General features: G+C 48.4%; 1 protein-coding gene and 1 long non-coding RNA gene across 7 annotated transcripts in view; one reads left to right on the forward strand and one right to left on the reverse strand.

Moving 5' to 3' along the window:
* The window catches only part of PPP2R2C (protein phosphatase 2 regulatory subunit Bgamma), a 164,978-nt gene extending 164,231 nt beyond the window's left edge, over positions 1-747 (reverse strand). For 3 of the 6 annotated variants that reach the window (XR_014243926.1, XM_082389870.1, XM_082389871.1), the window contains exon 1: positions 294-747. Coding sequence is in view for 5 of the 6 variants with exons in the window: in XM_082389870.1 (XP_082245996.1) it covers positions 294-363 (70 nt within the window). In the remaining variant the exon portion in view is untranslated. Of the gene's footprint in view, positions 1-216 lie in introns of all 6 variants that reach the window. The other 3 variants (XM_082389872.1, XM_082389868.1, XM_082389869.1) reach the window with 2 other exon arrangements.
* On the forward strand, positions 196-27,465 carry LOC309627726. Its single transcript, XR_014243930.1, has 3 exons — positions 196-284; positions 14,870-15,062; positions 27,341-27,465. It is a non-coding gene; the product is annotated as an uncharacterized lncRNA (long non-coding RNA).

Genomic DNA, 27,465 nt, shown 5'->3' on the forward strand with positions numbered 1-27,465 from the left:
TGGCTTTTTAAAAACTGAGGGCCAGGGCCGATTCAGGATGCCACCAGGCCTGGGGGCGGAAAGCTGCCTGCCGGAGGGCGGCGCGGAGGAGGGCGCTGCGCTCTCGGGCTGCGGGGCAGCGGAGGCCGGCGCCCTCGGGCTCCCTCCCTCCCGGACCCGGGGCGGGGCAGGGTAGGGTAGGGTGGGGGGACACGACACACAGCGCGCGGTCCAAACCTTCGGAGGGCATTCGGTGCGACGGCATCCCCACGCCGCGGCCGGCCGGAGGGGGCCTCAGACAACACGTACGTTACCTTCAGTCACATAGCTGTGGTCCCGCAGGAAGCTGTGGTTAATTTTCCGCGTGTCCGTGTCCTCGCCCATTGAAGGCCGTGCCCGGTGCCCTGGGCATGCCCCGCCGCCGCACACCGATGCAATCCGCAGAGGTCGCGCCGGGCGCGCGGGCCATGCCGCCGCAGCCTAGCAGGGGCGCGGGCCACCGGGGCCCCGGGGGGCGGGCATCGCGACCGGGGGCAGCCGGGGACGGGCGAGGGCGGCCGGGACGGGCGCCGCGGTCAGGCTTGAGCGCGGCGGGCGGGCGGCGGCCGCGGGTGGGGGCGGGCCGGGGCCCGGGAGCGCATCCCGGCCGGCGGTGCGCGCTGTGTCCGTGCGCCCGGCGGCGGAGGCCTGGTGCCGGTGCGCCTGGCTGCGGCGGCGGCGGCGGCAGGAGGGGACGCGCGCGGCGCTGCGCCGACCGAGCCGGGGCCGAGCCAGGCTGCTAGGGCTGGGGCCGCCGCCGCCGCCGCCACTGTCGCAGGCCCCTCCCTCGCGCCGCCCGCTCCTCCGCCCCCACGGCCCGCGCAGCCCGCCGCACGCGCGGGTAGCCCGGCACCCTGCAGGTGCGGCGGCGCCCCGGCAAAGGCTGCGTCTCCGCGCTCCCGGCCTCGCGGGTGGGCACCTTTGGTCCCTGGGTCTGCCAGCGGGGGAGGGAGGAAGGAGATGGCCAGCTTGGGGGACACAGGGTCAGCTGAACCTTTGAGGGTCACCTTGCGTGCCCAGGTACTCCAGTTGTGTAAGAGACTGCCCATGGGTGGGGAGATTAGAAAAGGGGAGGACAGGTGGGCAGCCTCGCCAGGCCGAGGGCCGCGGCGACCAGAAGAACAGGGAAGGGAGCGGGGTGCAGCTGAAGGCGCATCTGGAGAATGGGAGACTTCACAGCGGCGGAAGACCGGGGGTGGGGAGTAGGGACAAGAGCCCCCGTTCATTGGTAAAAGAGGGTAGGCAGACGCATTCCCAGGAACCTCCTGAGCGCAAAACTGGACCCGTGGGAGGAAGCTAGGGGGCGGACTGGGGGGGCGGGGAGAATCAGCACCCTACAAACAAGGCAAAACTCTGGATGAGATGGCTGGAGGTAGTAGGCCTCCTCCAGGCAGAGCGCCGAGATCTCTTCTCATGCTCACCTCTCTACTTACTGGTGAGATAAAGTGGAGAAACAGTGCTGGGTACGCTCCAAAAACAGGCTGGGAAGTGCGGGTCACTCCTCCCTCTGCCAGGCAGGAACCTATCCCCCTCCCTTCCCTTAGTCATAAGTGTACCCGCCACCCCCTCGCATCCTACACAGTGCTTCACATAGAGCAGGCGCTCAAAAGCTATTTGTTCCCTCTTCTGGCGAGCTGCCACCTCCTCCAAGCTGACCCCTTGCCTGATGAACTGAGCGCCCTGCAGGGAGCCCAGCCCCCAGTGGGTGTGTCAGGGGTGTCGGGTATGGATCAACCCCCACCCCCACCCCGCCCTCCCCCTCCACACACACCAGCAGGCCTTCCTAGGTGCTCATCAAAACCAGTTTGGAAAGGGAGAGTAGGAAAGGTGCAGACTTGCCTCCAAGGGGTACCACAGCTGAAGGGGTCCTTGGCCTGAGATTGGGGGGTGGTTCAAGCCACAGGAGGGAGATGCCGCTGGTCTCTCTCACTCCTGCAATTCTGTGATGCTTTCCTCTTCTCAGCTGGCTTTCTGGGGACTCCAGGCACCTCCCCAAACTGCAGTGGGGACAGGAGAGTCCAGAAGGGGCTGGGGTAGGAGGATGGGGTTATGGGAGAGACTGGGGAAGGTGGAAGCCACCTGAGGTTTCTTGCTGGGAGGTGAGAGGGAGTTTCTGAAGCTAGATATGAGCTTTTATTCCATAGAAATGCCCAGAATGAACCTATAAGGAGGTGAAAGTCCCCCCCCCCAGCACCCTGCAGGGCATAAGTGAAAGGGCAGGACCCAGGAAGGGCCTGGGGTTCTGCCAGCGCCACCATCTGGTTGCTGAGTGACCCGGGACAGGTCCTGCACCTGTCCCCACCTCAGCTTTCTCACAACGTCCACCTCATAGCACAGGCGTGCAGATCCAGTTCAAAGACCAGGTAAATGCAAGGACCCTCAGGACTGAAAGAGGCTGACATCCAGTTCTCTATCACCCACCAGCCTGATCTGCTCAAGTGCCCCACACCTAACAACAGAACTCAGCATCCCACTCTCTGTCTGTTCCCCACTCACCTCTCTAGCTCATATAGCAAGTGGCTGCAGCCTCAGATACTGGAAACTGGACAGTTTGGGTTCAAGTCCTAACAGTGAAGGGGCCCCAGGCAAGCACAACCTTGCCAGTTAAATGGACGTGATCACAGGGCTGGTGTGCCCAGTTCATGCTTAGCAGGGGCCTGATCGGTGCTCTGGAATGTTAGCCATTATCATCATCATGCTGACCCTCACCTCTCTGATCTTGGGGAGACCCCCTCACCCCCATCCTCCCCATCTGTCAGTCCCACTGAAATACCCACCCTGTCTTCCAGGATGCCCTGGATCACAGTGAAAAGGGCCTTGCCCTGGCCAAACACAAGGATCCACCCCTTTCGTCAGCCTGTAAGCCAGGCTGGGGACCCGGGAGTTGGTGGTCTTGAACCTTGCTGGGCCCCAAGGCTCAGCTTCAGCCCCTTGCACCCCCATGCAGTCTCCTCTGACTCCCTCAGGGCTCCTCCGGACTTCTCTTCCATTCTCCTGAAGCACCCCTACGTCAGAGCCAAGGCCCCTCCCTCATCTTCCTTCTCGCGCCCACCTCCACCCCACTCAACCTCATGCCATCCACTGCTTCCTCTCCTATACCTGCAGGCATCCCTTCCCCTTGACACATCCTGCCCCTCTGTTCTCCTGACCCCAACCTCTCTCTCTGTACGGCCTCCTCCCTAGTCTTTCATTAACGATGACTATTTATTGAGCATCTACTATGTGCAGGCCCATTTCCAGCACAGGGGTAATGAGAACAGAACAGACCAAACTCTCTGCTCCCATGGAGTTGACCTATTAGTGGGGTGAGGTCAACAAGACAATGTGAACGTATAATATAGAGGTCATGATGAGTGAGAAGAGAAAGCAGGGTGCAGGGATGGAGATGGATGGAGGGGTCTATTTTATAAAGGGTGAGTGGAGAGGACCTCTCTGAGAAAGTGAAATTGTGTAACTACCACCTACATCAGGAAAAAAGGCCACTGCCATCCTCATAAGGCCTCCCTCACGACCCACACTCTCCACCCCAAAGATAATCCCCATCTCGACTTCTAACACTATAATTTTGCTGGTGGGTGTCTTTGTGTAGGATCATAGAGTGTGAATGTTTTTCTATCTGGTTTCTTCTGCTCAACAGTATGTTTCTGAGTTTCACTCATTATTATATACATGCAGCTGTAGTTTATTCATTTTCCACTGTTTTATAGTATTCCATTGCACAGATACACTGCAATGTACCCTCCTTGTGATGGGCACTTAGCTTGTTTTCAGTTGGAGATTATGATGAATAAAGGTCTGCCTGGACTTACTTCCGTTGGGCATATATGCTCATTAGGAAATTGCCAGATGTTGGGATCTGTGTATGTGGAGCTTTAGTAACTGATATCAAAGGATTTACCAAGAGATGATGTAAGAGAGTTCCTGTTGCTCCACAACATTGTCAAACGAGATATTACCGTTGTTTGTGATTTTAGCTACTCACCACCTCCAGCACTGCACTAGGCAACCTCTCCAGAAACCGAGACTGGCCCTCCTCCTCCTTCCCACTCAGGATGAGCTGGAGTCATTCTCGACCCCTCACCCTTAAGCCTTCACAGCCTGTCCATCTTTCAGTCCTGCTGACTTGCTCTCAGAGCTCTCAAACCCTCCCCCTTCTCATGCCGGCCTCACCGCCCCACCAGCATTCAGGGGCTCACCCCTCCCTCATGTGGACTGAAAGCTGATCATTCACTTTCCTGCTTAAAATGTTTCAAGGCTCCCAGCTTCTACACGCTAGAGTCTAAATTCTAAGGTCTTTGTAATGTGGTCCCAAACTGCATCTCTAGCCAATTCCCTGTATGCTCGACCTGTTCTGCAATTTTCTGAGCAAGGCTGGCCCTTTCAAGACGCTGTGCATTTGCACATGCTTGTCCCCTGCCTCGAATGCCATTCCCACATCCGTCTGTCTCCATTTGGAATCAACCTAAATGTCATCATCAACAGTAACTCTTAACAGCAGCTACCATTCATCGAATGGCCACAGGGAGGTCTTCGTGCTGACCTCACATGTCCTGCTTCCCACCTCCTCCTGCGTACTGGATAGATTTTCACTTCCTGTCCCCTCAAAAATTAGGCATCGTCATAAGAAGGTGTAGTGAAATGTAAAGAAAGTGACTGGTGTCTCTTCTGAGTTAGAACTTTAAAAGCCTGAGTGTGGTTTGCCAGATTCTTTTTTTTTTTTTTCCTCCTGACTTAGGGTCTTGAAAAAGCAAATGTCAAGATAAAGCCATGATCTTTATCTTGATCATGGCTTTACCTTTGAATGATTACAAAGAACAGGGACCACATTAAATGTGTAGCTTGAGTGAGAAATAAACATGTGCTGTGTTTGGTCACCGAGATTTGTGGGTTATTTGCTACTGTAACATAACCTCACTTATCCCGACCGCTACATCCCTGTATGCTAGCTGGTTGTAGTTAAACACTTTACAGGTGTTATCTCGTTCTGTCCTCAAAATGTGAGGACTCTGTATCAGCCAGAATGGACTAGGTTGTATTGCAGCAATGGATGACCCTTGGAAATGCAGTGCCTTACAGAATCTATTTCTCACTCATGCCACATGCCCATCACAAGTTGGCTGCAGCTCTGATCATTGTCATCCTTACTCTGGGAACCAGGCTGACCAAGCAGCCCTACATTTGGGCATTGCTGGGGTCATGATAGAGGTGAACAAGAGATGGGTGTCATGAGCTCACTCTTACAACTTCATTGGCCCAAGTAAGTCACATAACCACCACTCATGAGTTCAAAGGGCAGGGAGCGACACTATAGGTCACATGACCACATGACCTCAATGGCACATATAAGTACAATCCTCCCCCAAGGAGGGACTACAAATATTTTGCACTATAGCAGAATCTACAACAGTACTCGTTTTATAAATGAATGAACAGGCGCCAAGTCACTTCCGAAGTCACCCACTAGTAAGTGGCCGAGCTGAGATTTACCCAGGTCTGTGTGAGTCCAAATCTTGTACAGTCAGCCCATACTAGCTGGTACTAATGTAACTACCTCTCTGCCACCTTTCCCCTCTGTGACTACCCAGGTCCCACAGGGAGTTCAAGGTGGTCTCTTGGTTCTCTTCGCCCCTGGGAACTATCTGTTTTTCCCTGGAGAGGCGGCCTGAAGCAGTACCCGGATGGATCTTTTCTCCAGTGAAAGACTAGACAAAAACCCACCCTCCCACCGCAGTCTAGGTCACAGTGCCTCTGGATAGAGAATGTCTAAGAACGCTGAAATGTGCTGAGACCCATCAAATAGCAATGTCACCAGGGAAGGACCCAGGGCTGTCATCTGGCCACACACTCAAAGTTTAGTGATTTTCTGCCACTGCAAAAGTAACACTCATGATGGAAAATGTGGAAAGAAAGGAAAATAGAAAGAGTGTCATCCTGAATCCAAACATAATTATCAGAAACCTTTCGGAGTGTCTGATTCTGGGGCCTTTCAAGATAGAGTTTTGTTTTTACACAATCATGATCATACATTATTTTTTGTATTGTATTTATTTTAATGAGATATAAATAAACAGAGACTAGAGTATATTATTACAATCCCCCACCTTCTGAATATCGATTCAAAGGAATCAGTATTAAGATTCTGACATCTGGGCTTCCCTGGTGGTGCAGTGGTTAAGAATCCGCCTACCAATGCAGGCGACACAGGTTCGAGCCCTGGTCTGGGAAGATCCCACATGCTGCGGAGCAGCTAAGCCCGTGAGCCTGCACTCTAGAGCCCGTGAGCTACAACTACTGAGCCTGTACTCTAGAGTCCGCGAGCCACAACTACTGAGCCCGCGCACCACAACTACTGAAGCCTGTGCGCCCTAGAGCCCATGCTCCACAACAAGAGAAGCCACCACAGTGAGAAGTCCGCGCACCACAACAAAGAGTAGCCCCCGCTTGCCACAACTAGAAAAAGCCCGCGCAGAGCAAAGAACACCCAATGCATCCAAAAAAAAAAAAAAAAAGATTCTGACATCTAATATGTCAGAATCTTTTAATGTAAGAAATAAAATCAGAGATATTGAAACTCCTTTGCATCCCTTCCTAGTCCTAATCCTCCCATTCTCTTTCTAAATTCTGCCCCCAAATTTATGTTTTCTTCTCACCCATGCTCTATTCTTTAACACATGTACATGCATTATATCATTTTGTGTAATTTTAAAATTTATACAAACATTATCACATTGATTGCACCATATTGCAAATTGCTTTTTCTCTAAGCCTTATTTTTTCAGCTCTACCTAGTTTCTTTATTGATCTCGAATGCTAGGAGAAAACAAACAATGGTGTGCCGGAGCCTGCCCCAAGAACCTTCTTGCAGGAACGGATTGTGTGTTTCTCTTCCAGACTCTGTGTTCAGTGATGTCATGGTGGTAACTAGGAATCAGCCTTGGTGGGAGTTATTTACAGCCCGGAAATCAGCAAATGCTACAGATTCAGGCTTTTCCCCCTAGGTAGTAGGTTGTTAAACATTTATGAGCAGTGACTGCAATTAATTTATTATTTCTCCCATCCTCTCCACCCACTTGGATGGATATTTAGGTTGTTTCCAACCTGTAGGAATTTCAAACAACAATACAGTGACATCATTTTACCTGGTTCCTCATAACAAGTATGGACACCTGGAGGCAGGGTTATGGTATATGTATGTATTTAACTTCGTACATGTTGCCACAGCAAGAAACAATTTACACTCCTACAGCAGTGTATCGAATTTTGAGTAGCACTTGAAACTGAGTAAATGCACCTCAAGTTGGTGGGTGAGCTGATAGATGATGGTTGTCTAATTTGCATTTCCTGATTACTAGTGAGGCTGAGAATCTCCATTTCCTCTTCTAAGAACTGCCTGATCTTCCCTTGCCCCTCTGGCTTTTTTCTTACTGACTTCCTGGAGCTTCTTATGTAATTTTACTACCCATCCTCTGTCTGATCGTGTGTGTTGCAAACATTCTCTTCTAATTTGTTGCTTTTCTCTTAAATTTTGTTTATGGTATTGTTTTCCTTCAGAAGTTGCTGATTCTGATGTAGTGAAGTTTATCAATATTTTCTTTTAAGTATTTTGCCTTTTGTGTCCTCTTCAGTAAATACTTCTCTACCTGCTGAGTTATGAAGGTGAGCTATAGAATGTCTTTCTTTTATATTTACATTTAGCCCATCTATAGCATAATGCTCTGTTTGGGGTGAGGTAGGGATCTAATTATATACTTTTTTTTCCACATGAAGTACCTAATATCCAAATCATTTATTGACTAATCCATCTTTCTCCCTCTGATTATAATGCCAGCTCTCATCTACACCAAGTTCCTGTATATGTGTGGGTCTATTTCTGAACTCTCTATTCTATTCCATTGGTCTTTTTATCTGGCCCATGTGCCTTAGATATTATAGTTTTATAATAAGTCAGTATCAAGTAGATCAAATGGTATAGTCTTTGCTTTTCTCAAAATTGTCTTGACTATTCTTGGACCTTTGCTTTTCTATATAAATTTTCAGTTTATCAGATCCCATTAAAAAGCCCATTATCATTTTCATTGAAACAGCAAAGAATTTATAAATTTAACCAGGGGGAAATGATATTTTTCTAAGGCAGAAATGTCCCATCCATGGACATGATCTATCTCTATATTTATTCAGATATTCTTTCATGTTCAATTGTGTTGTAATTTTCTTCCCAACAATAATAGCAAACAGTTATATATTTATATGTGCCAATTACTGTTCTAAACACTTATATTTGACTCAGTTAATCTTCCCAACTTCCCAGAGAGGTACATATTATTGTCTCCCTTTACAAATGGGGAAACTGAGGCAGAGAGTGGTCAAGTAATTTACCCAAGCCAATTAGCAGTAGGGCTATAATGTAGAACCAGGCATTCTGGGTTGGAGGCTTTTCTCTGACCCGCGCTGCTATACTGCTTCCATATAGGGCTTGTACATCTGTTCTTAGATTTCATCTTAGGTACCCTATAGATTTTACTGCCTTTGTGAATGGAGTTTGCCTCTCTTATATGTTCTAAATTGTATTCCTGTTCAGGATAAGTGCTATTGACTTTAGTGTGCTGTCTTGTACCCAGCAGTTATGTTGAACTGTTATATGGTTTTAAATAGTTTGAGAGATTACCTTGGATTTTCTATGTAGACAATCATGTCTGCAATTAAAGACAATTTGGACCTTTTCTTGCCAATCTTTCCCCATTTTATGTCTGGCTCAGTTGGTTCCAGTATAAAGTAGAGTTGAATAGCTGTGGTGACAGAAGGCATCTTTGTCTTTGGTCTAGCAATGCTTTTAAATTTTCACATGAAAAAATGTTTGCTGTTGGGTTTTGATAGGTGCCCTTTCTCACCCTTCCTAGTTTTCTGGGAGAGTTTATCAAGAATTACTGTCAAAATTTGTCTAATGTGGGTTTTTTTTTATTTGGCTAGTTGCTTTGTTTTGCTGTATCTATTGATATGATTATCTGGCTTTTTCCTTTCAATCTATTAATGGAGTGAGTTAAATTAATAGTTTATCTTTAAACCATTCTTGCATTCCCAGAGTAGACTCAACATAGTCATAAAGTTTTATTGACACATAGCCATACTCATTCATTTACGCATTTTCTATGGCCACTTTTGCACCATAATTGCAGGGTTGTATAGTTGCAGTGGAGGCCATAATGTCCACAAGCCTAAAATATTTACAATCTTATTTTAAGAAAAGTCTGTTAACTTTTCCTAGAAATTTTATAGGTTTGGGTTTTCCGTTTTGGTCTATGGTTCATTTTGAATTAATTCTTGTGTATGATGCGAGATAAGTTTCATTTTTTTTGAGGTATAGAAGTTCATTTTTACACACACACAATTGTTTTAGCACCAATTGTCTATTTATTCTCCACTGAACTACCTTTTTATTTTTGTTCGAAATCAGCTGTATCAGCTGCCATAAATGTGTGGGTCTATTTCTGAGTTCTCTATTCTGTTCCATTGATCTATTTGTTTACCTTGACACAATACCACCAATACCAATATCAATTACTGAAACTTTATAATAAGTTCTTGAAATTAGATCATATTAGTTCTCCAAATTTGTTCTTTCCTTTCAAAGTTGTTTTGACTATCTTAGATCCTTTGCATTTCCATATGAATTCCAGAATCAGTTTGTCAGTTTAAAAAAAAAAAGCCTATTGAGATTGAATTTGCACTGTGTTGAGTCTATAGATCAATTTGAGGAGCATTGACGTGTTAACAATATTGAGTCTTCCAACCCATAGAACACTTTCTGCTTATTTAGGTTTTCTTTAATTTATCTCGTGTTTTATAATTTTCAGTGCATAGGTTTTTCACATCTGTTAGATTTATTTCTCCATACTTCATATTGTAAATGATATCTTTAAAATTTAGACTCTGATTGGTCTTATATCCCACAAACTTGTTAAATTTATTATTAATTCTGGTAGTTTTTTGTAGATCTCATTGGATTTTTACATAGACAATCATGTCATCTGTGAATAAAGACAGTTTTACTTCTTTCTTTCTAATCTGAATGCCTTTTATTTCTCTTTCTTACCTTATTGCACTGGCTCTAACCTCTAGTACAATGTTGAATAGTCATGGTACAAGTGGCTATCCTTGCCTTGTCCCCTGTCTTGTGGGAAAGTATTCCATATTTAAGACCATTAAGTCTGTAGGTTTTTCAGAGATGTTCTTTATCAAATTAAGGAAGTTCACGTCTTTTTTTTTTTTTAATTTTATTTATTTATTTATTTATTTTATTTATTATTTTTGGCTGTGTTGGGTCTTCGTTCCTGTGTGAGGGCTTTCTCTAGCTGCGGCAAGTGGGGGCCACTCTTCATCGCGGTGCACGGGCCCCCCACCATCGTGGCCTCTCTTGCTGCGGAGCACAGGCTCCAGACACACAGGCTCAGTAGTCGTGGCTCACGGGCCCAGCTGCTCCACGGCACATGGGATCTTCCCAGACCAGGGCTCGAACCCGTGTCCCCTGCATTAGCAGGCAGACTCTCAACCACTGCACCAGCAGGGAAGCCCCAGGAAGTTCACTTCTATTTGTAGTTTGTTGAGAGATTTTTTTTTTTTTTTTAATCAGGAATAGAGGTTGGGTACTGCCAAATGCTTTTTGTGTGTCTGTTTAGATGATTGTATAGTTTGGATTTTTTATTGTTAATATGATGAATTACATTGATCAATTTTCAAATGTTAAACCCAGCTGGCACGCCTGGGATAAACCCACTCAGTCATGATGTATTATCATTTTCCCCTGTTGTTGGATTAGATTTGTTAAGAATTTTCGTGTTGATGTTCATGAGGGATATTGATATTGGTTTGTAGTTTTCTTTTCTCAAAATGTCCTTGTCTGGTTTTGATACCAGGGTAATGCTGCCTCACAGAGTGATTTGGGAAGTGTTCCCCCTTCTTCAATCTTCTGGAAGAGATTGTGTAGTATTGACATTATTTACTCATTAAATATTTCATAGAAGTCATCAGTGACTGGGCCTGGAGTTTTCTTTGTGGAAAGGTTCTAAATTATCAATTCAATTTCTTTTAATACTTACAGGACTACTCAGGATATCTTCTTCTACAGTAAGCTTTGGTAGTTTGTCTCTCAATGAATTTATCCATTCCATCTAAGTCACTGAATTTATTAGCAAAAAGGTGTTCATAATATTTCCTTATTATTCTTTTAATATCTGTAGGATCTGTAGTGATGTCACCCTCTCATTCTTGCTACTGGTAATACTGTCTTCTCTCTTGTTGTCCTCGTAAGTCTGGCAAGAGGTTTATCAATTTTATTGATACAAAAGCTCAAAGAATCAGCTTTTGACCTCATGAATTTTCCCTATTATTTTTGTTCTATATTTTGTTAATTTCTCTTCTGATCCTTATGATTTCCTTTCTTCTTACTTTGGGCTTAAGTTGCTCTTCTTTTACTAGTTGCTTAAAGTGGAGCCTAGGATAATTGATTTGAGAACTTTCTTTTTTTCCAATATAGATGTTTAGTGCTATAAATTTCCCTCTAAGTATTATTTTAGTGACATATCACAGTTTGTGACACATTGTGCTGTCTGTGTCATAAACCACACACTCTGTTGTCATATTTTTGTTTCAAGAGCCAATTATATTTTAAAGAGACTAAAATAATATGGGAAAATATTATATATTTACTTGTGCTGTTACCACGTCTGATGGTAATGCTCTTCATTCCTTTGTGTAGATCCATATTTCATCTAGTATCATTTTCCTTCTGTTTGAAGGACATCCTTTAACATATTATACTTAGGATCTGCTAGAGGTGAATTCTTTTAGTTTTCATAGGCCTGAGAAGCCTTTATTTTGATTTTATTCTTGAAAGACTTTTTTTTCTGGATATGGACTCTAGGTTGACAGTACATATTTTTTCTTATTCAGTACTTTAGAGATGTTGCTCCACTGCCTTCTCACTTGCATTGTTTTCTACAAGAAATCTACTGTAATCCTTATCTATGTTCCTCTGTATGTAACATGATCTTCTCCCCCCACCCCCATCCTTTCTGGCTACATTTACGATTTTATCTTTATTATTGATTTTGAGCAATTTACTTATAATATGACTTAGTGTGGGTTTTCTTCATTTTTGTTGTGCTTGGGTTCATTGACACTCTTGTATTTGTAAGTGTATAGTTTTCATCAAATTTGGAAAGTTTTGGGTCATTATTTCTTCAGATATTTTTCTCTTCCTCCCTGTTCACTATTTCAGGGACTCCAATTGCACATATATTAAGCATCTTGACGTTGTCTCACAGCTCACCAAGGCTCTGTCTCTCTTTTAAATTATTATTTTTGTTTTTTTATTCTCTGTGTTTCTTTTTGGATAGTTTCTATTGCTGTCTTCAAGTTAACTAATCTGTTCTTCTGCAATGTTTACCCTGCTGTTAATCCCATCCATTGTGTTTTGCATCTTAGACATTGTAGTTTTCATCTGCAATAGTTTGGTTTAGGATTTTTTATATCCTAAACCAAATATTTTTTATATCCAAACCTACATTTATTGTATGTTCCATCTTTCCTCTAACTTTTTGAACAGATGGAATAGAGATATAATAACTGGTTTGGCATCTTTGTCTGCTGATTCTAACATCTGTGTCAATTCTGGATCAGCTTCAATTGACTGACTTTTCTCCTCATTATGGGTTGTATTTTCCTGCTTCTTGGCATGACTGGTAATTTTTACATTGTTTTCTGTCTTTTATTTTTTCAATTTTGAAAACAATTTTTTTGAAATATAGTTGATTTACAATGTTGTGTTAGTTTTAGGTGTATAGCAAAGTGATTCATATATATATGTGTGTGTATATGTATATATATTCTTTTTTAGATTCTTTTCCATTATAGGTAATTTTTTACTGAATGTCAGACATTGTGACTTTTACCTTGTGGGATGCTGGGTATGTTTGTAGTTCTATAGCTATTCTTGAGCTTTGTTCTGGGTTGTTGTTAACTCAGAAACAGTTTGATCCTTGCAAGTCTTACTTTGCTGATTTGCTAAGCACATTTGGACCAGTTCTCCATCTGGGACAAATTATTCTCCAAGGCTTGCCTGCGTAGGCTGTCCAATGCCCCGTGAAATGTGAATTTTTCCAGCAGGCACTCTTCCCAAATCTGTGTGTGCTCGAAACACTGTTCCCTCTGGTCAGTGGTTTTGGGTGGTTCTTTCCCTGACTTTGGGCAATTTTCTCCCATGTATGGGCTGATCAGTTCTGAGCTGAGTGCTTATGCTGGACCTCTCCATACCTCCAGAACTCTCTCTCTCTCTCTCTTTGTAGCTCTCTCCTCTACATTATTCTTCCCTGGGTACTCCAGCTTCCTGGATTTCCCCAGAATCTCAGCTCAGTTTCCTCAGCCTGAGGATTTTGCCAGACTCAGCTTGGACAATGTCCCCCTGACACATGGCCGGGAAACTCTCAAGGCATAAGCTGGGGCAATCGTGGGCTCTCCTTGTGTGTTTTCATTTCTCAGTGGTCACTGTCCTTTACTGCCCATTGCCCAGTCTCTTGAAAACCACTGTTTCCAATGTTTTGTCTTGTTTTTCAGTTGTTTTGGGTGGGAAGGTAAATCTGGCCCCTGTTATTCTTTCTTGGCTGGCAACCCATCAGGTACATTTTAAGCTCTGAGTCATCCATCCACACTTGGCTACAGAGAATGGGCAGGTACCTCCTCTTCCTCCCACTTAGCAGTGATAGCAGCCTCAGCACAGCCCTCTCCAGAGCAACGCTCCTCGTGACTTCCCGTCATTACCCACCACCCTACCCTGTCAGGAAGGGGTGGAAGAATCCTTGAAACCTGCTCTTAACATTTTTCTTTGAAAAAACCGGTTCTTCATCTGGTTCCCCACTTTGGTGTATTATATTTATTTTATTTGGATATCTCAGTGAGGATTAAAGAAGATGATATACATAGAGCCTGGTACATCACAGGTGCTCAGGGAGTGTAGATTGTCCCTCATTTCTCAGATTCTGCCAGGCCACCACTCAAACATGTAAGGCAAGCCTTGAGGGGATGGGGTGCTCAGAGCAGCACCCCTTTGCAGTACCAGGTAAAGCAAGAGTCCCTCCCCCCATGTAAGCACCTGAGTTAATCCCATCCACAGCTTTCAAACTTAATACCAAAGAGAAATGGACGGCATCCCGTTTTGCCCCACCGACTGGATTCAAGTAAAATAAATGGGCACAGAACTAATCCCCACACACCAGGCCAGCCCTAGGGAAATTTGGAAAACAGGCAATTAAGCACGATGGAGCAGTTTGGCCTAGGAGGGAAATGATCTTGCCTACACATTACTCTCCGGTGATCAATAATTCACAGCACTGCCAGCTGAGTGTGCGGCCTCCACTCAGCCGCCCCTCTGACCAGACCTTGCGAGAGGGCCCTGAAGGTCCCGTGCTCATCCCCATGTCCCACCCGGGCCTGGCGGTATCAGGGGAAAAGACTCCAAGCCTCCGGAGGGCAGGCTCCCGGGAGATTGATGCAGCAGCCCAGAGCCAGACCCTCATCTGGGGACACAAGTTCATCTTTCAAGGGGAGACTCCAGGACCCAGCCTTCCACAGTGAGACGGGGTTCCTCTTTCCCACTGGCAGTTCCAAGCCACCTTCTCATGACACTTCCTCCATGAAGCCTTCATTGATTACTTCAATGCTTGAAGTCATTGCTGAGTCCTTACAGCATTTATTCACCATCCATTAATTTAATTAGAAATTATTGATCACCATTAAGTATCAGGCCTGCAATGGACATTGGAGCAGATTCCAATGAATAACACACATTCCTGACTTCAAGGTCGCAAGTAAACTCGAGGGACAGATTCATGGGGAACCAGATGGACAGATGGACGAGAGCCATCCAGATGATCACAGACCACATTAGCATTTAAACCTCAAAACTGAGGATCACGCTCCTCGCTTCTCCTGAGTGTAACATTCCTGGACACAGAGCATGAGGGAATCTACACATCTCAGGCCACGAAAAGAAGGTAAGATTGGGGAACCACTCACATGGCATGCACTGTGCAAATGCTCTAAATGCATTATTTCACTCCACCTCCAAAACCTCAGTGGGTAGGCGCTATTAGCGTCTCCATTTCACAGATGGGAAAATTGAGGCTTAAAGCAGTTGAGTAATCTCTGTCAGATCACTCATGAGCAGCAGATGGGAGGTGAAGCCTGGCAACCTGGCTCTAGCACTGGGTTCCAACCTCTCCCCATGCTAAAAAACGGGCACCACCCCATCTAGAATTGCAGGCTTAGCCCCATCATTTCACACCCCCTGCTCTGCTTTACTTTTTTTCTCCTTAGTGATTATCACTAACATAGCCTATATTTTACCAACTTATCTTAGTGTTGTTTGTTTCCCCCGCTTCCCCCATTTCAACCTTGAAGAATGTCAGCTCCACGGTTGCAGGGACTTTCGCTTGTGTGTTCAGTGCTGTGTTCCCACTCACCCACCACGCCCCATCCCCCTGGTGCCTGGCAGGAAGTAGGAGCTTATGCAGTACTTGTTGGATGGATTAATGAACGAATGGATGACTGGGGAAGCCTGTCAGCAACGCAGATGGCCAGCCCCTCTCCTTCCCTCCCACCACAGTGGCTCCCATAGGGAGTGGTGCAGGCTGCCCCACAAAGTTTTTGCCATGGGCAGACGGTGCGGGGCCGGCCCAGGTGTCTTGGTGGGTCAAGCCAGGGGCCATGCTGGGTGGCAGGACCATCCCAAGCATCCCTTAGGGAACCAGAGAGGCAAGTCCAATGGGGCTGTCAGAACCCAGAGGGCCTTGGAGAGCCAAGGCAGAGGCGACTGATTCATACAGGAGGGCAGCTGGGCCTGTCACAGAGCAGGGCTGGAGTTGGGGGATCTGTCACTATGGCTGGGACCTACCTACTAGCCTTGCTGCAGAGCCTGAGAACTAGGGTCCTTGAGGGCCCAACGGTGCCAGGGATGATGGGAAGCATTGGCCAGCACCCTTGGGTTGCAAGTGACAGAAAGGCAGTCCAAACTGGCTTAGCAAAAAGGGGACACGAACCCAAGCCTCAGAAAGCAGACCCAACCTGGGGGACACATGGCCCCTGGAGCTTGAACTTCACTGGACCTCATCTGCCTCTCCTCTCTGTTTCTCCCCGGGGCTGGCCTCGTTCTCCGCCTGCTACAGGCGGACTTCTCTGGGTGTGGGGAGACCGCGGCTGGCAGCGGCTCACATCTCACAGTATCTCTGCTGGAGCAGGAAAGCCGTCCCCACTCTCTGCAGTCACAGACCCCAGCCTGGACACCTGCCCACCCCTGGACCGGTCCCTGAGGCCAGGGGGGGTCCCATCTTTGGCCTGCCCAGGGTCATGGTGCTGAAGAATGAGACTGGGGCTGGGAAAGACGCCACGACAGCCTCAGCCGTCCTCTGGTTCTAGCCGCAGCTGCGGTGGACCACTGGCCAGGCTCCGACTCGCCCGGCCGCCAGGTCCCCTCCAGCACTCTGGCGTCCTGCTGCGTTCTGCTCCCAGGCCTTCGCCGACGCCCCTGGGTCTCGAGCCCGTGCAGCCTGGAGTGCGGGGAGTCAGTGCCACCTGGGCACCCCTGACTTATTTGGAAGAAGACTCCCTGGAGAGTTGCTGCTGCCCCTTTCCTTCAGGGATCAGTTCCAGAACCTTCCTTCCACGTCTCAGTGGACAGGAGCCCCCTTTCCCCACAGCAGGGAGCAAGCGATGAGCCCTGGGATCCCCTCCCAAGTAGACTGCCTGCACCCACATGCTTTCCAGCCTCTGACTGCCAGGACCTCACACTCAGCCACATCACCGGGAGGGCCCAGTGCATTTGGGAGACTCTGAAACGTGGACACACGGAGCAAGACGCCCCCCCGCGGCAGGGAGGCCTGTGTGCAGGGCATGGGCCCCGGGTCTGGGACTGGATTTCGGGGTCGGGATTCTGACCTGGGACCAGCATGAGGGGAGCACCGAGTGGTCGCTGAGGCTGGGGCGTTGCACGAGCCGCTCCCGCCCCGGGAGCCAGAGGGATGGCCGCTCCCAGAACTGGAGGCTCTCGCAGCTCTCCTTTCTGCCGTATGATGAGCACCTACTGTGTGCCAGGCGTGGCGCTAGGTGCTTTGCTGGCAATTGGCCAGGTGGGTGTCACGGGAGCCCCTCTGCAGTTGAGGAAGTGGAGCGTTCGCGCAGCCATGACTCCCCCGGGCAGATTCAGGCTCTCCCTAGGCTCCTTCTCTTCCTCTGGTCCTTGTTCAAATAGCCCCTTCTCAGACAGGCCTTCCCGGATGTGACGCCATTGCAAATGGCAACTCTGTCCCTCTCTCATTCCTTCCCTGCTCCATTTTTCTCACAGCACTTAGCATTATGTGAAAATTTAGAAGAACATAGTTGACATAATATCACTTCCTTGTTTGTTTATTCACTCTCCATCTGTGTCTCTAGAATATACACTTCATGGGCACAGGGCTTCACAGCTAAAACAGTACCAGGCCGTAGTAAGTGCGCAATAGTTTCTGAGGGGGTGGCTGAATGAATGAATGAACAAAGGTAGAGTTCATTCTTCTCCTACTTCCCCACAGTCACCATCGTCCGGGTGCCAAGTCCTACACATTTGCTGCAATCCCCCCTCCAAGCAGAGACTGAATGGGGCTCTGAGTCAGAGAGGATGCAACCAGAGGAGCTGGAGCTGGGCTGAGACCCCAGAACGCACATCCTAGCTTCTTGGAGGGCGTGCTGTCCCGCCCTTCAGCCCAGCTGCCTCCAGGCCCCTGGGAAGTCCCTGTATTGGTGATAGGGGTCGGGTAGAAAGACAAGGGGGGCCTGCAGGGGTCTGTACAGGGTTAGGGCTCCCAGGGGCAGCTACCAGTGTACACAGTGAAGATGGATGTATGTATGTAGGTATGATGGGACAGAGCCCAGCTCTCCAGGACTGGGACCAGCACCTGCCATCTGCAAGATGGAATCCTGGAGCCACAGGACACACATGGGCCTGCAAAGAGCGTGTGAGTGTGGGAGAGACACAAACTGCAGTGTACGTTCCTCCCAGCTAACTGCCCTCTGCCCTATACATCACTCATCTCTCTCTCTCTCTCTCTCTCACAGGCTGCTCTGCAAACGTCCATCCACCCTCTCTACCTCCTCCCTCTCTCCCTGCCCCCTTCCCTCCCATTCATTTGTTCAATAACCACTTGCTGAGTGAGCTCTGGGCACCAGGTGTAAATCAGCCTGGGGACAGGCCCTGAAGGGCCCATGGTCCAGAAGAGGGATCCGAAGCCCTAATATAAGGGAGGGGGAGGTCCTGGGGCTGCAGGGACACCAGACACAAGGAGTACAGATGCGGTCAGCAAAAGCTTCAGAGGGAGCGAACATTTGAGCTGGGGCTTGAAGAATAAGTAGGAGTTTGTGGGAGGAAAAGGCAGGTAAGGAACCAGCAGGTAAAGGCCCTAATTCAGGCTCTGCCACTCAGCAGCTTGGACCTCCTGCTGGCCCTTCCCCAGGGTCCTCAGCCTGCTTGTTCATGAACTAGATAAGTGAGTCTCACCTCTCTCAGGTGCACAAACCCCCAGCACAGGACCTGGCACAGAATGGTCCAGTGAACTGCGGTTTCCCCTCCCCACCAAGTGCCCCCCTCTTCCTGCCACGATGTCCTCCCAGTGGCCTGAGAACCCCACATGATCTGCTTCCCTCTCCCCACTCCTCCCACCTCACTCCTCTCTAGACACACTGGCCTCCCTGCTGTTTCTCCAACCTGCCTCAGGACCTTTGCACCTGCTGGATTATCCCTCCACCTGGATTGTTCTTCCTTTATCTCCAAGGCTTAGTCTCTCGCTTCCTTTAAGACTTTGCTCAAATATTTTCTCAATGAGGCCAACCAGGATTCTCCTATTTATGACTGCAACCAGCCCCCCCAAGACACTCACCCCTACTCCTGGACCCCTTTACTTGGCTTTGCTTTTTTTTCTTTGTAGCATAAAAATACACTTTGCTTGTTAAGTGTGACTATTATTTAGTATCTGTCCCCCCCAACCCCTACTCCGAATGTCAGCTTCACCAGGTGGGGACTTCTGTCTCATTCACCCTGGAACCCCAGCAGGGTACACAGAAGTATCAGTGAGTACTCAGCAAGTGAACAGAGCTGCTGAGAGGCTGGAGCCCTTTGTAACCTAAGTGAAGACAATGAATCCTGACCATCAGGATGACACACTTCCTATGTTTTGCACACTAGCAGTGCTGTGTTAGAAATCGGACACGTACTAAATCGATTTACTGCAAAATAAAAGATAAATTCACGCTGGTGTCTTTCTGAAGGAGAAGCCATGTCAGCAGCTGGCTCTCCACCCTCGCAGCTGAACGCACCCGGGAAGGATTGCAGACATGGAGGGTTGGATACCCTTGGCTTTGCTCTAATTGCTGTTAGCCGTTCCTGTCCTCTGGGCTGCATTTACACTCTCCCCCAGCCCCCAGCCCGATTAATGGTTTTTTCTTTGGTCAGGAGCCGCAGCTTTAAAATCACACCCGCCTCAGTGTACTCTGTTACCTAGCAAGAGCCATAAATCAACAGAACATGCTGGAATGTTCAAGCCAGCCTCCCCGGCTGTTAGATGCTTCGGCTTTGTTTAAACCCAAACATGTTCATTTGCCCCCATGCCTCTTCTGCACCCACCTTTCCACCACTGGCTTCATAGCGCGCCCGGGTTTGTATATTTTTAAACTATCTTATGCCCTGTCTGATTTTGCAGCAGGAATCTTTTGTGCTTTCTCCGAACTCTGGCCATTGCCCAGGAATGGGACCAGGCCTGTCTGTCCAGCCTGCATGCTTCCATTTCAGCCCTGCAGCCAGGGGACCTGGATCGGCCCTGCAGAGTGTCTGGACACACGGGACCTCGGTCCTTCCTGCAGGTCCCCAAATAGCCTCTCCACGTGGTACCCTGGGTGGGTCAGTATGGATGTGAAGTCCCTCCCCTGGGTACCCTCACAATGACGTCTGTCCTGCATTCACTCGTTCGTTCGTTCAATCATTCAGTCATTCAACAAACAGTTACAGAGCACCTCCTTCATGCGAGGCCCCTATAGGCAGAGAGGAATAAGGCCTGGTCCCTGCCTTCAAAGATCTCTCACTCCACTGGGGAGGAGCTGACCAGAACACAGCGATGCCGAAGCGACACGATCCCCCAGGCTGAGGCCATACTCGGTGCAGACACTCAGGCTACAAGAGGCAGCAAGGCAAACCCGATCCCGAGCTCTAGATGCTCGCACCACAGAGTGGCAAGCCGCACCGTGCACAGAAGCTCACGGTGCCCAGGGCGGGTTGGAGAAGGGCCACGTGACTGGGCAGGCCAGGCCAGCCTTCACGGAGCGGGGGCTGCCTGCACTGAGGCTGAAGGAGCGGGAAGGCATCCGCTGGGCCCTAGGCATGGGAAACAGGGGAGCACGGTGCACCTGGCCCCTCCCTAGCTGCCCGCCATCCGGAGTGGCTGGAGACGCAGGGGCTGGCCCTGCAGTGCAGATTCCAGCGAAAGAGCTGTGCTGACCTGCTGCCGCCAGGGTTTGAAGCCAGTGGGAGACGGGCGCAGAAAGCTCTGATCCGGAGGCCTCTCTCCGGCTGCTGGGAGCAGAGGCTGCCGTGGGGGTGAGGACGGAGGCGGGTTGCTGACCGGGACGTTGCAACTGCAGGGCCCGGGGTGCTGGTGGCCTGGCTTGGTGACACGTTGCAGGGAAGAGGAGGGGAGACGCTGAAAGTCCCAGAAGGGGGACTGGACGGGTGCAGGGGCCGAGGGGCTGGGGGGGAGGAAGGGAGGACCCTGTGCCCGTGCGACGAGGGAAGCCAGGCACAGAGGGGAGCACGTGCAGGAAGAGGGGTAGGAGAGCCTGGCCCCGCCCACTAGCTCCCCACCGGCCGAGGGCCCTACCTCCAGCTGCCGGCCCGCCTGCCAGTGGCCTCCACAGCCAGGATGAGAGCCCTCTAGCCGAGGCCATGGTACTGCTGGGCCAGCCAGCAGCTCTTTGAGTCCGGGTGTGAGAGCCTGGACCAGGCTATGCAGGGGCCACCACACAGCCCGCCCCGCTGCCATTGGCACGGCCGCCTCACCAGAGCCCACCCTATAGTGACAGCAGGTCGGTGTCAGCGAAGTGAAGGCCACACCAACCAGCGAGGAGGCTGGGCCCCGGGACATGGTGGCAGCGGCAGCCAAGGCAGTTGATGGGCTGGACATGAGGTCCACTAACTGAGACCCAAGAGAAGGGACGGTGCCGGGCGTGGTGCTGGCACATGGTGGAGGCCTAGGGCCTGGTGCGGAGAGATGACTGATCCCATGTGGGCTGAGTGACCTTTCTGTCTGCCCCCCACGTCCTCCCAGTGAGGGGACAGGCTTGAGGTCCCATTGGGCTCATCCCAGGCTCTGGCAGTGATTCAGAAGGAAAGCAATGCTGGGGGGAGGGGAGAGGGGTGAGGACACTTCCTCTGCCTGGAAAATAGAGCTAGAGATCCCTGAGCCTTTCTCCAAGAGAAGGGATCAAAGGCTTTGGAACAGCACCGCTGTCTAGGAGGGAGGGAAGGCTCTAGGCTAGTTTTCCCAGCTGTCTCCTGATGGGTGTGTGAAAATGAAGCAAGTCAGGGCTAGTGGGAGGCAAGGCGGGAGGGAGCAGCAAGTAGCAAGCAAGGACAACTCAGTGCAGGAGGGTTATACCAAAAGAATAACTACCTGGCTCGTCTTGCAAGATGATTCCAGAAGCCTTGCAGGCAATGAGGCTTGATTTGAGCCTATGATCCAGCGGGAGTTACTCAGAGGAAAGAGGGAGAGGGGCGCCCCAGAGAAATGAAATAGCACCAGTGCAAAGGCAATATGACAAACAGCTGCGTGTGTTCACTAATGCAGGAATAGAGTAGCCAGTTACTTATCTTTAGAAGAGGAATGGATTTAGGAGGAGGGGCACTTGCCCGATCAGATAGCAAGACATTATCAAGCTTATTATAAACCTTAAGGCAGTGTGATATTGGTGCAAGGGTAGATAATTAGGAACAGAATAGAATCCAGACAACAGATGTAAGGAGACTAGATGTAATGTGGAGAGGATGTTATAAATCAGTGGGAAAGAGTAGACCACTCACTAATGGTGCTGGAAGATTTGTTCTCCCTTTGGAAAAAAATAATTTAGATCCCTACCTCAAACCCTACAGAAAAATCAATTCTAAGCAAATTAAAGATTTAAATGTGAAAAACATTTTGCACTTGAAACTTTCATTTGATATTATAAAAGAGTATCCTTATGACCCTGGGGTAGGATGGAATTTCTTAAGTCAAAAGAGGAAGACATTCTACTACACTAAATCGAGAACTTAAGACACCATAAACAAAGACAAAACACATACAGGGAGAATGCATCTGCCACATATGAAATGAACACATGATTAATACAGAAAATATACAAAGAACTTCTAAATGTCAACAAGAAGTGAAAGATGGTGATAAAAATGTTTGCCCAAACCAGGAACAGGTATCTCCTAGAGGAGACCATGAGAAGTGCCTGGAAACATATGAAAAGATCTCCAGGGAAAATTAAATTAAATTCATAGGCAAGACCATTAACACCCACCAGATTGGCAAAATCTAGAAGGTCTGTGAATATGGAGAGTTGGTGAGGTCTTTCGTTGCTGGGGATAGTCAACTGGCACAACGGATTCAGAACACTATCAGTGTTCCATGAATAAAGCTGATGACATGACACCCCAAACCCAGCAATCTCTCTCTAGTCAACACTCTAGAGAAACTCTTACAGCCCATATCCTGGGAGATACGTACAGTAATGGCCACAGGGCATCATCTTAAGAACAAAGCATGGGCAACAACCCAAATGCCCACTCACAAGAGGATGGATAAAGTCTGGCACATTCATATAAGGGAATGGTGCACAGCAGTAAAAGTGAACGAAGAACGCTACACATATCAACACATAACCTTGAGTGGAAAAGGCAACTCCTTGAAGGACACACACAGAATGTTCTATTTACATAAAGTTCAAAAGCCAGGCTCAGCTAATCACTAGATGGTTTAGGGCTACAGCCTTGTGATGAAACTGTAAAGAAACAAGGTGATGATAGAGATACCATTCAGGAAAGTGGTTACTTTTGTGGAGGGGGAGGGGGAGGGTTTGGGCAGGAAGGAGCACATAGAATAGTATGATCTAGGCTCAGGGTAGAGTTCACAGCTGTTTTTATTTTATTTTATTATTATTATTTTTTTAAAATTTATTTTATTTATTTATTTTTGGCTGTGTTGGGTCTTCGTTGCTGCACACAGGCTTTCTGTAGTTGTGGCGAGCGGGGGCTACTCTTCGTTGCGGTGCACGGGCTTCTCATTGCAGTGGCTTCTCTTGTTGCGGAGCACGGGCTCTAGGCGCACGGTCTTCACCAGTTGTGGCACGCGGGCTCGGTAGTTGTGGTGCACGTGCTTAGTTGCTCCGCAGCACGTGGGATCTTCCTGGACCAGGGCTCGAACCTGTGTCCCCTGCACTGGCAGGCGGATTCCCAACCACTGTGCCACCAGGGAAGCCCCACAGCTGTTTTTACTTATTGCTCTGCTCCATGATCTACACAGCATTATGGTATATCTATTTGTATATATCAAATAATTCTTAATTTTAAAAATATAAACATAGAAGCGAAAAGTGCCAAGGATTTAAAAAAGAAGTGAGGTGGAAATGATTCACTGGGTGTGCTGTGGAATATTAATGAGGGACAGCAGTTTGCCAAGGGGGCTGTGAGAGGTGACACCCTCAGTGTTCGTTCCAAGGCGTAGGAGCAGATGACTGTGCAGAGCCTGGGAAACCAGGGCAGCAGAAGCCACCCAAGCAGACGGCGCATTCTCTTGTGCAAGAGACCCTCTCAGAAAGTATTTGCCGAATGAATGAATGAGACTAAGCATCTGATTTGATTTTCAGCTCTTTCACTCACTAGCTGGGTATTTGAGAAAATCCCTGAGTTTATCCTAATATTAGTTTCCTCATCTATTAAAAATTGAGATAATAACTGTGTCTGTCTTATGGGGTGTGTGTGAGGTCTACCTGAAAAAACATGTTAAATACTGAGGCGAGTGCCTGACATGGAGTAAGTGCTCAATATTAGTTGTTCTGGTGGTGATGGTAATAGTGACAATGGTGGTGGTGACAGTGATGGTGGTGTTGATTATGGTGGTGACAGTGGTAGTGGTGGTGGTGATAATGATAGTGATGTTGGTGATAATGGTAATGATGGTGGTGGTGGTGATGGTGGCGGAGGTGATGATGGTGATGTTGGTAATGATGGGGATGCCGGTGATAGTATGGTGTTGATGGTGACGGTGATGACTAATGAAGAAAACGTCCAGGATGAAGCATCACCTGGGCCCAGCGTTCCGTACAATGATGGAATGTACATAAACGTGCCCAGCATGGTGCTTGACGAATGGTAAGTGCCTAAGAACTGTAGCTCTCACTTCCATTCCATTCAGTTCAAAACAAATGTATCGTCTTATGATAAAATTCAGTGAAATCAGATCCAATATAACCACGCTTATAAAATTCTGATTTAACAGCATTAGCTGGTCATATCAGGATTATGGAAAGGACTTCACTGCACTTTATTGCATCTTGGGGAATTTTTAAAATAATATCATTAAATTTGCTCTCAGTGTGAGGGTTTTAAAAAGACTTGCTGCAGCGAATATAATTTGATTACATCTTAGGGCTAGAAAAATCTTCCAAAGGAGAACACCTGATTCAGCCACTCACTTACCCACTAACTCATTCATTCATTCACAAACATTTAATAAACTTCCACTCAAAAATATGCTCAATTTCGAGGACCTCAGATATTAATGAATTGATTGTGTTACTGGAGGCCTTGTTTTTCAATTCAGTGGGACGAACAGGCACTGGATTGGGATGGGGTCTGTCCGAAGGGTTTTTGCCTTCCAGGAGCGGCGGGGCAGCAGGAAGAGGGGAGGCTGTGTCAGCCCAGAGGAGCCCTCCCGGCTTGGGAAGCAGGGTGAGGAGTGGGCAAATGAATGCCTTCCTAGGGAATGGGAGGCTCCACAGGAACTTGGAGGGAGGGGCTTTGGTAACCAGGCTGCGCAGACTGATGCCTGTTGGTGCGGCTCTGCGCCACTAGGTGGCGGGCTGGAGTGAGGCAGGTGAGCATGAGGGGACAGGTGCGTTCTGCGACAAGCCTGGGCTAGCTCACGAAGGGCATCCCAACCGAGCCAAGGAGCTTCAGCTTTCTTCTCTGGGTGATGCAGACTCAGGGAAAGGTTGCACACAGGAGAAGCCCCTGGCGGGGCGGGAAGGGTGCACCTAGAGGCGGGAGGCTGGGGAAGGGTCCCTGCAAGCCCCCATCTCCTCCCCGCTTGCTCAGTTTTGTGCATCGGGGAGCACCCGCTCTGCAGACGCCACCTATTCTCTCCCCGAATGAATCACCTACAGTTCAAAATAGGCAAATATTTTGCAAATCTCTGGTGAAAATAAATTAAATCAACACTAATTTTGAGGCATTCTAAAAACGTTCAAATGGGGTGTATAAATCGGGCCTCTTATATTTAGGAAGCTGAAGAATACAAAAGCAGAGCCATGTTAATGAGCAGTGAATTAATTTTATGTAGGAAAAAAATAACTTACCTCCCTTTGACATTTTTTTCTTTTTAGAAAGTACAAAACCTGGTATAATTGAGTTATTCTTTTCCCATGTACCTCAATTGCAGGCGAAAATATTGTGCAATTAACCTTTTCAATTTTGTGAGCCTATGATATTAACAGAAATTTAATTTCATCTATTGAATGAACCGCCCCACTGGGGGTTTGTTATTGTATTCATTTCAATTCAAGAAACGTTTGTTGAGGACCAGGTAGAATCAGGTACTCTCCAGGTGTTTCCACAACTGTCCCACTTAGTCCTCACATCTCTCAAGGCAGTGCCATTGTGGCCACTTGTATGGAAGAGGCGGCTTGAGGTGCTGCCTGGAGGGCCCAAGTTCTCAGCGCTGGTAAGTGACGGAGCTGAGCATTTAACCCGCTACTGGCTGACTCCAGAGCCCTTGATTTTTCTAGAACTGCACCTCCTTGCCCTGCATACACAGAGATGTAATGCACAGAGGGGAGAATGTTCATGTCATCTGAACTATTAAACTGGGGAAGTGCAGATCCCTGAGTTCTAGAATATGCTGGAAGAACGTGGGGTGGAGGTTAGAAAAGGATGAGCACAGTCAGCTTGTGGCAAAGCTTGGGGTATGTATTCATTTCCTGGGGCTGCTATAACAAAGTACCACGAACTGGGCGGCTTAAAACAAGAGAAATATGTCCTCTCTTAGTTCTAGAGGCCAGAAGTGTGAAATCAAGGTGCTCGCAGGGCTACACTCTCTCTGGAGGCCCAGGGAAGGTCTCTTCCAGGCCTCCCTCTAGCTCTGGTGCTGATTAGCAATCCTTGGCATTCCTTGGCTCTTAAATGCATCACTATAATCTCTGCTTCCTTCATCACATGGCATTTTCCTTGTATCTCTGTGCCTCTTCTTTTTTTTTTTTTTTAATTTATTTTATTTATTTATTTATTTTGGCTGTATTGGGTCTTTGCTGCTGCGCACGGGCTTTCTCTAGTTGCGGCCAGCGGGGGCTATTCTTTGTTGCAGTGCACGGGCTTCTCATTGCGGTGGCTTCTCTTGTTGCAGAGCACGGGCTCTAGGCGCCCGGGCTTCAGGGGTTGTGGCTCACAGGTTCTAGAGTGGAGGAAATAGGGTCTTTGCCGATGCAAGCAAATTAAGAAAAGGTCATGTTAGATTAGGGTGGGCCCTAATGTGACATGATGGGTGTCCTTATAAGAAGAGGCACAGAGGGTTTCCCTGGCGGCGCAGTGGTTAAGAATCCACCTGCCAATGCAGCGAACACGGGTTCGAGCCCTGGTCCGGGAAGATCCCACATGCCGCGGAACAACTAAGCCCGTGTGCCACAACTACTGAGCCTGCGCTCTAGAGCCCGCAATCCACAACTACTGAGCCCGTGTGCTGCAACTACTGAAGCCCGCACACCTAGAGCCCGTGCTCCGCAACGAGAGAAGCCACCACAATGAGAAGCCCGTGCACCACAACGAAGAGTAGCCCCCGCTCGCCACAACTACAGAAAGCCTGCGTGCAGCAACGAAGACCCAACACAGCCAATAAAGAAAGAAAGAAATAAAAATGAGGCACCGGGGGTTAGGACTTCAACATATATTTTGAGGGGACTCCATTCAAATCATATCAGCGTTGGTAATTTCTTTTTCTGGCAGGCCTCCTTAGGACACACTTCTGCGTGCTCCCAGCTGCCCACTAACGCCAGTGCATCCCCAGAACCCTGACCCAGGCAACGCCAGGGGCCCCAGGACCACCCTAACTGTGCAACCTGCAAAGAGGA

This window comes from Balaenoptera borealis (genome assembly GCF_965194805.1).
Source record: "Balaenoptera borealis genome assembly, chromosome: 4".
In the NCBI taxonomy this organism is placed as follows: domain Eukaryota; kingdom Metazoa; phylum Chordata; class Mammalia; order Artiodactyla; family Balaenopteridae; genus Balaenoptera; species Balaenoptera borealis.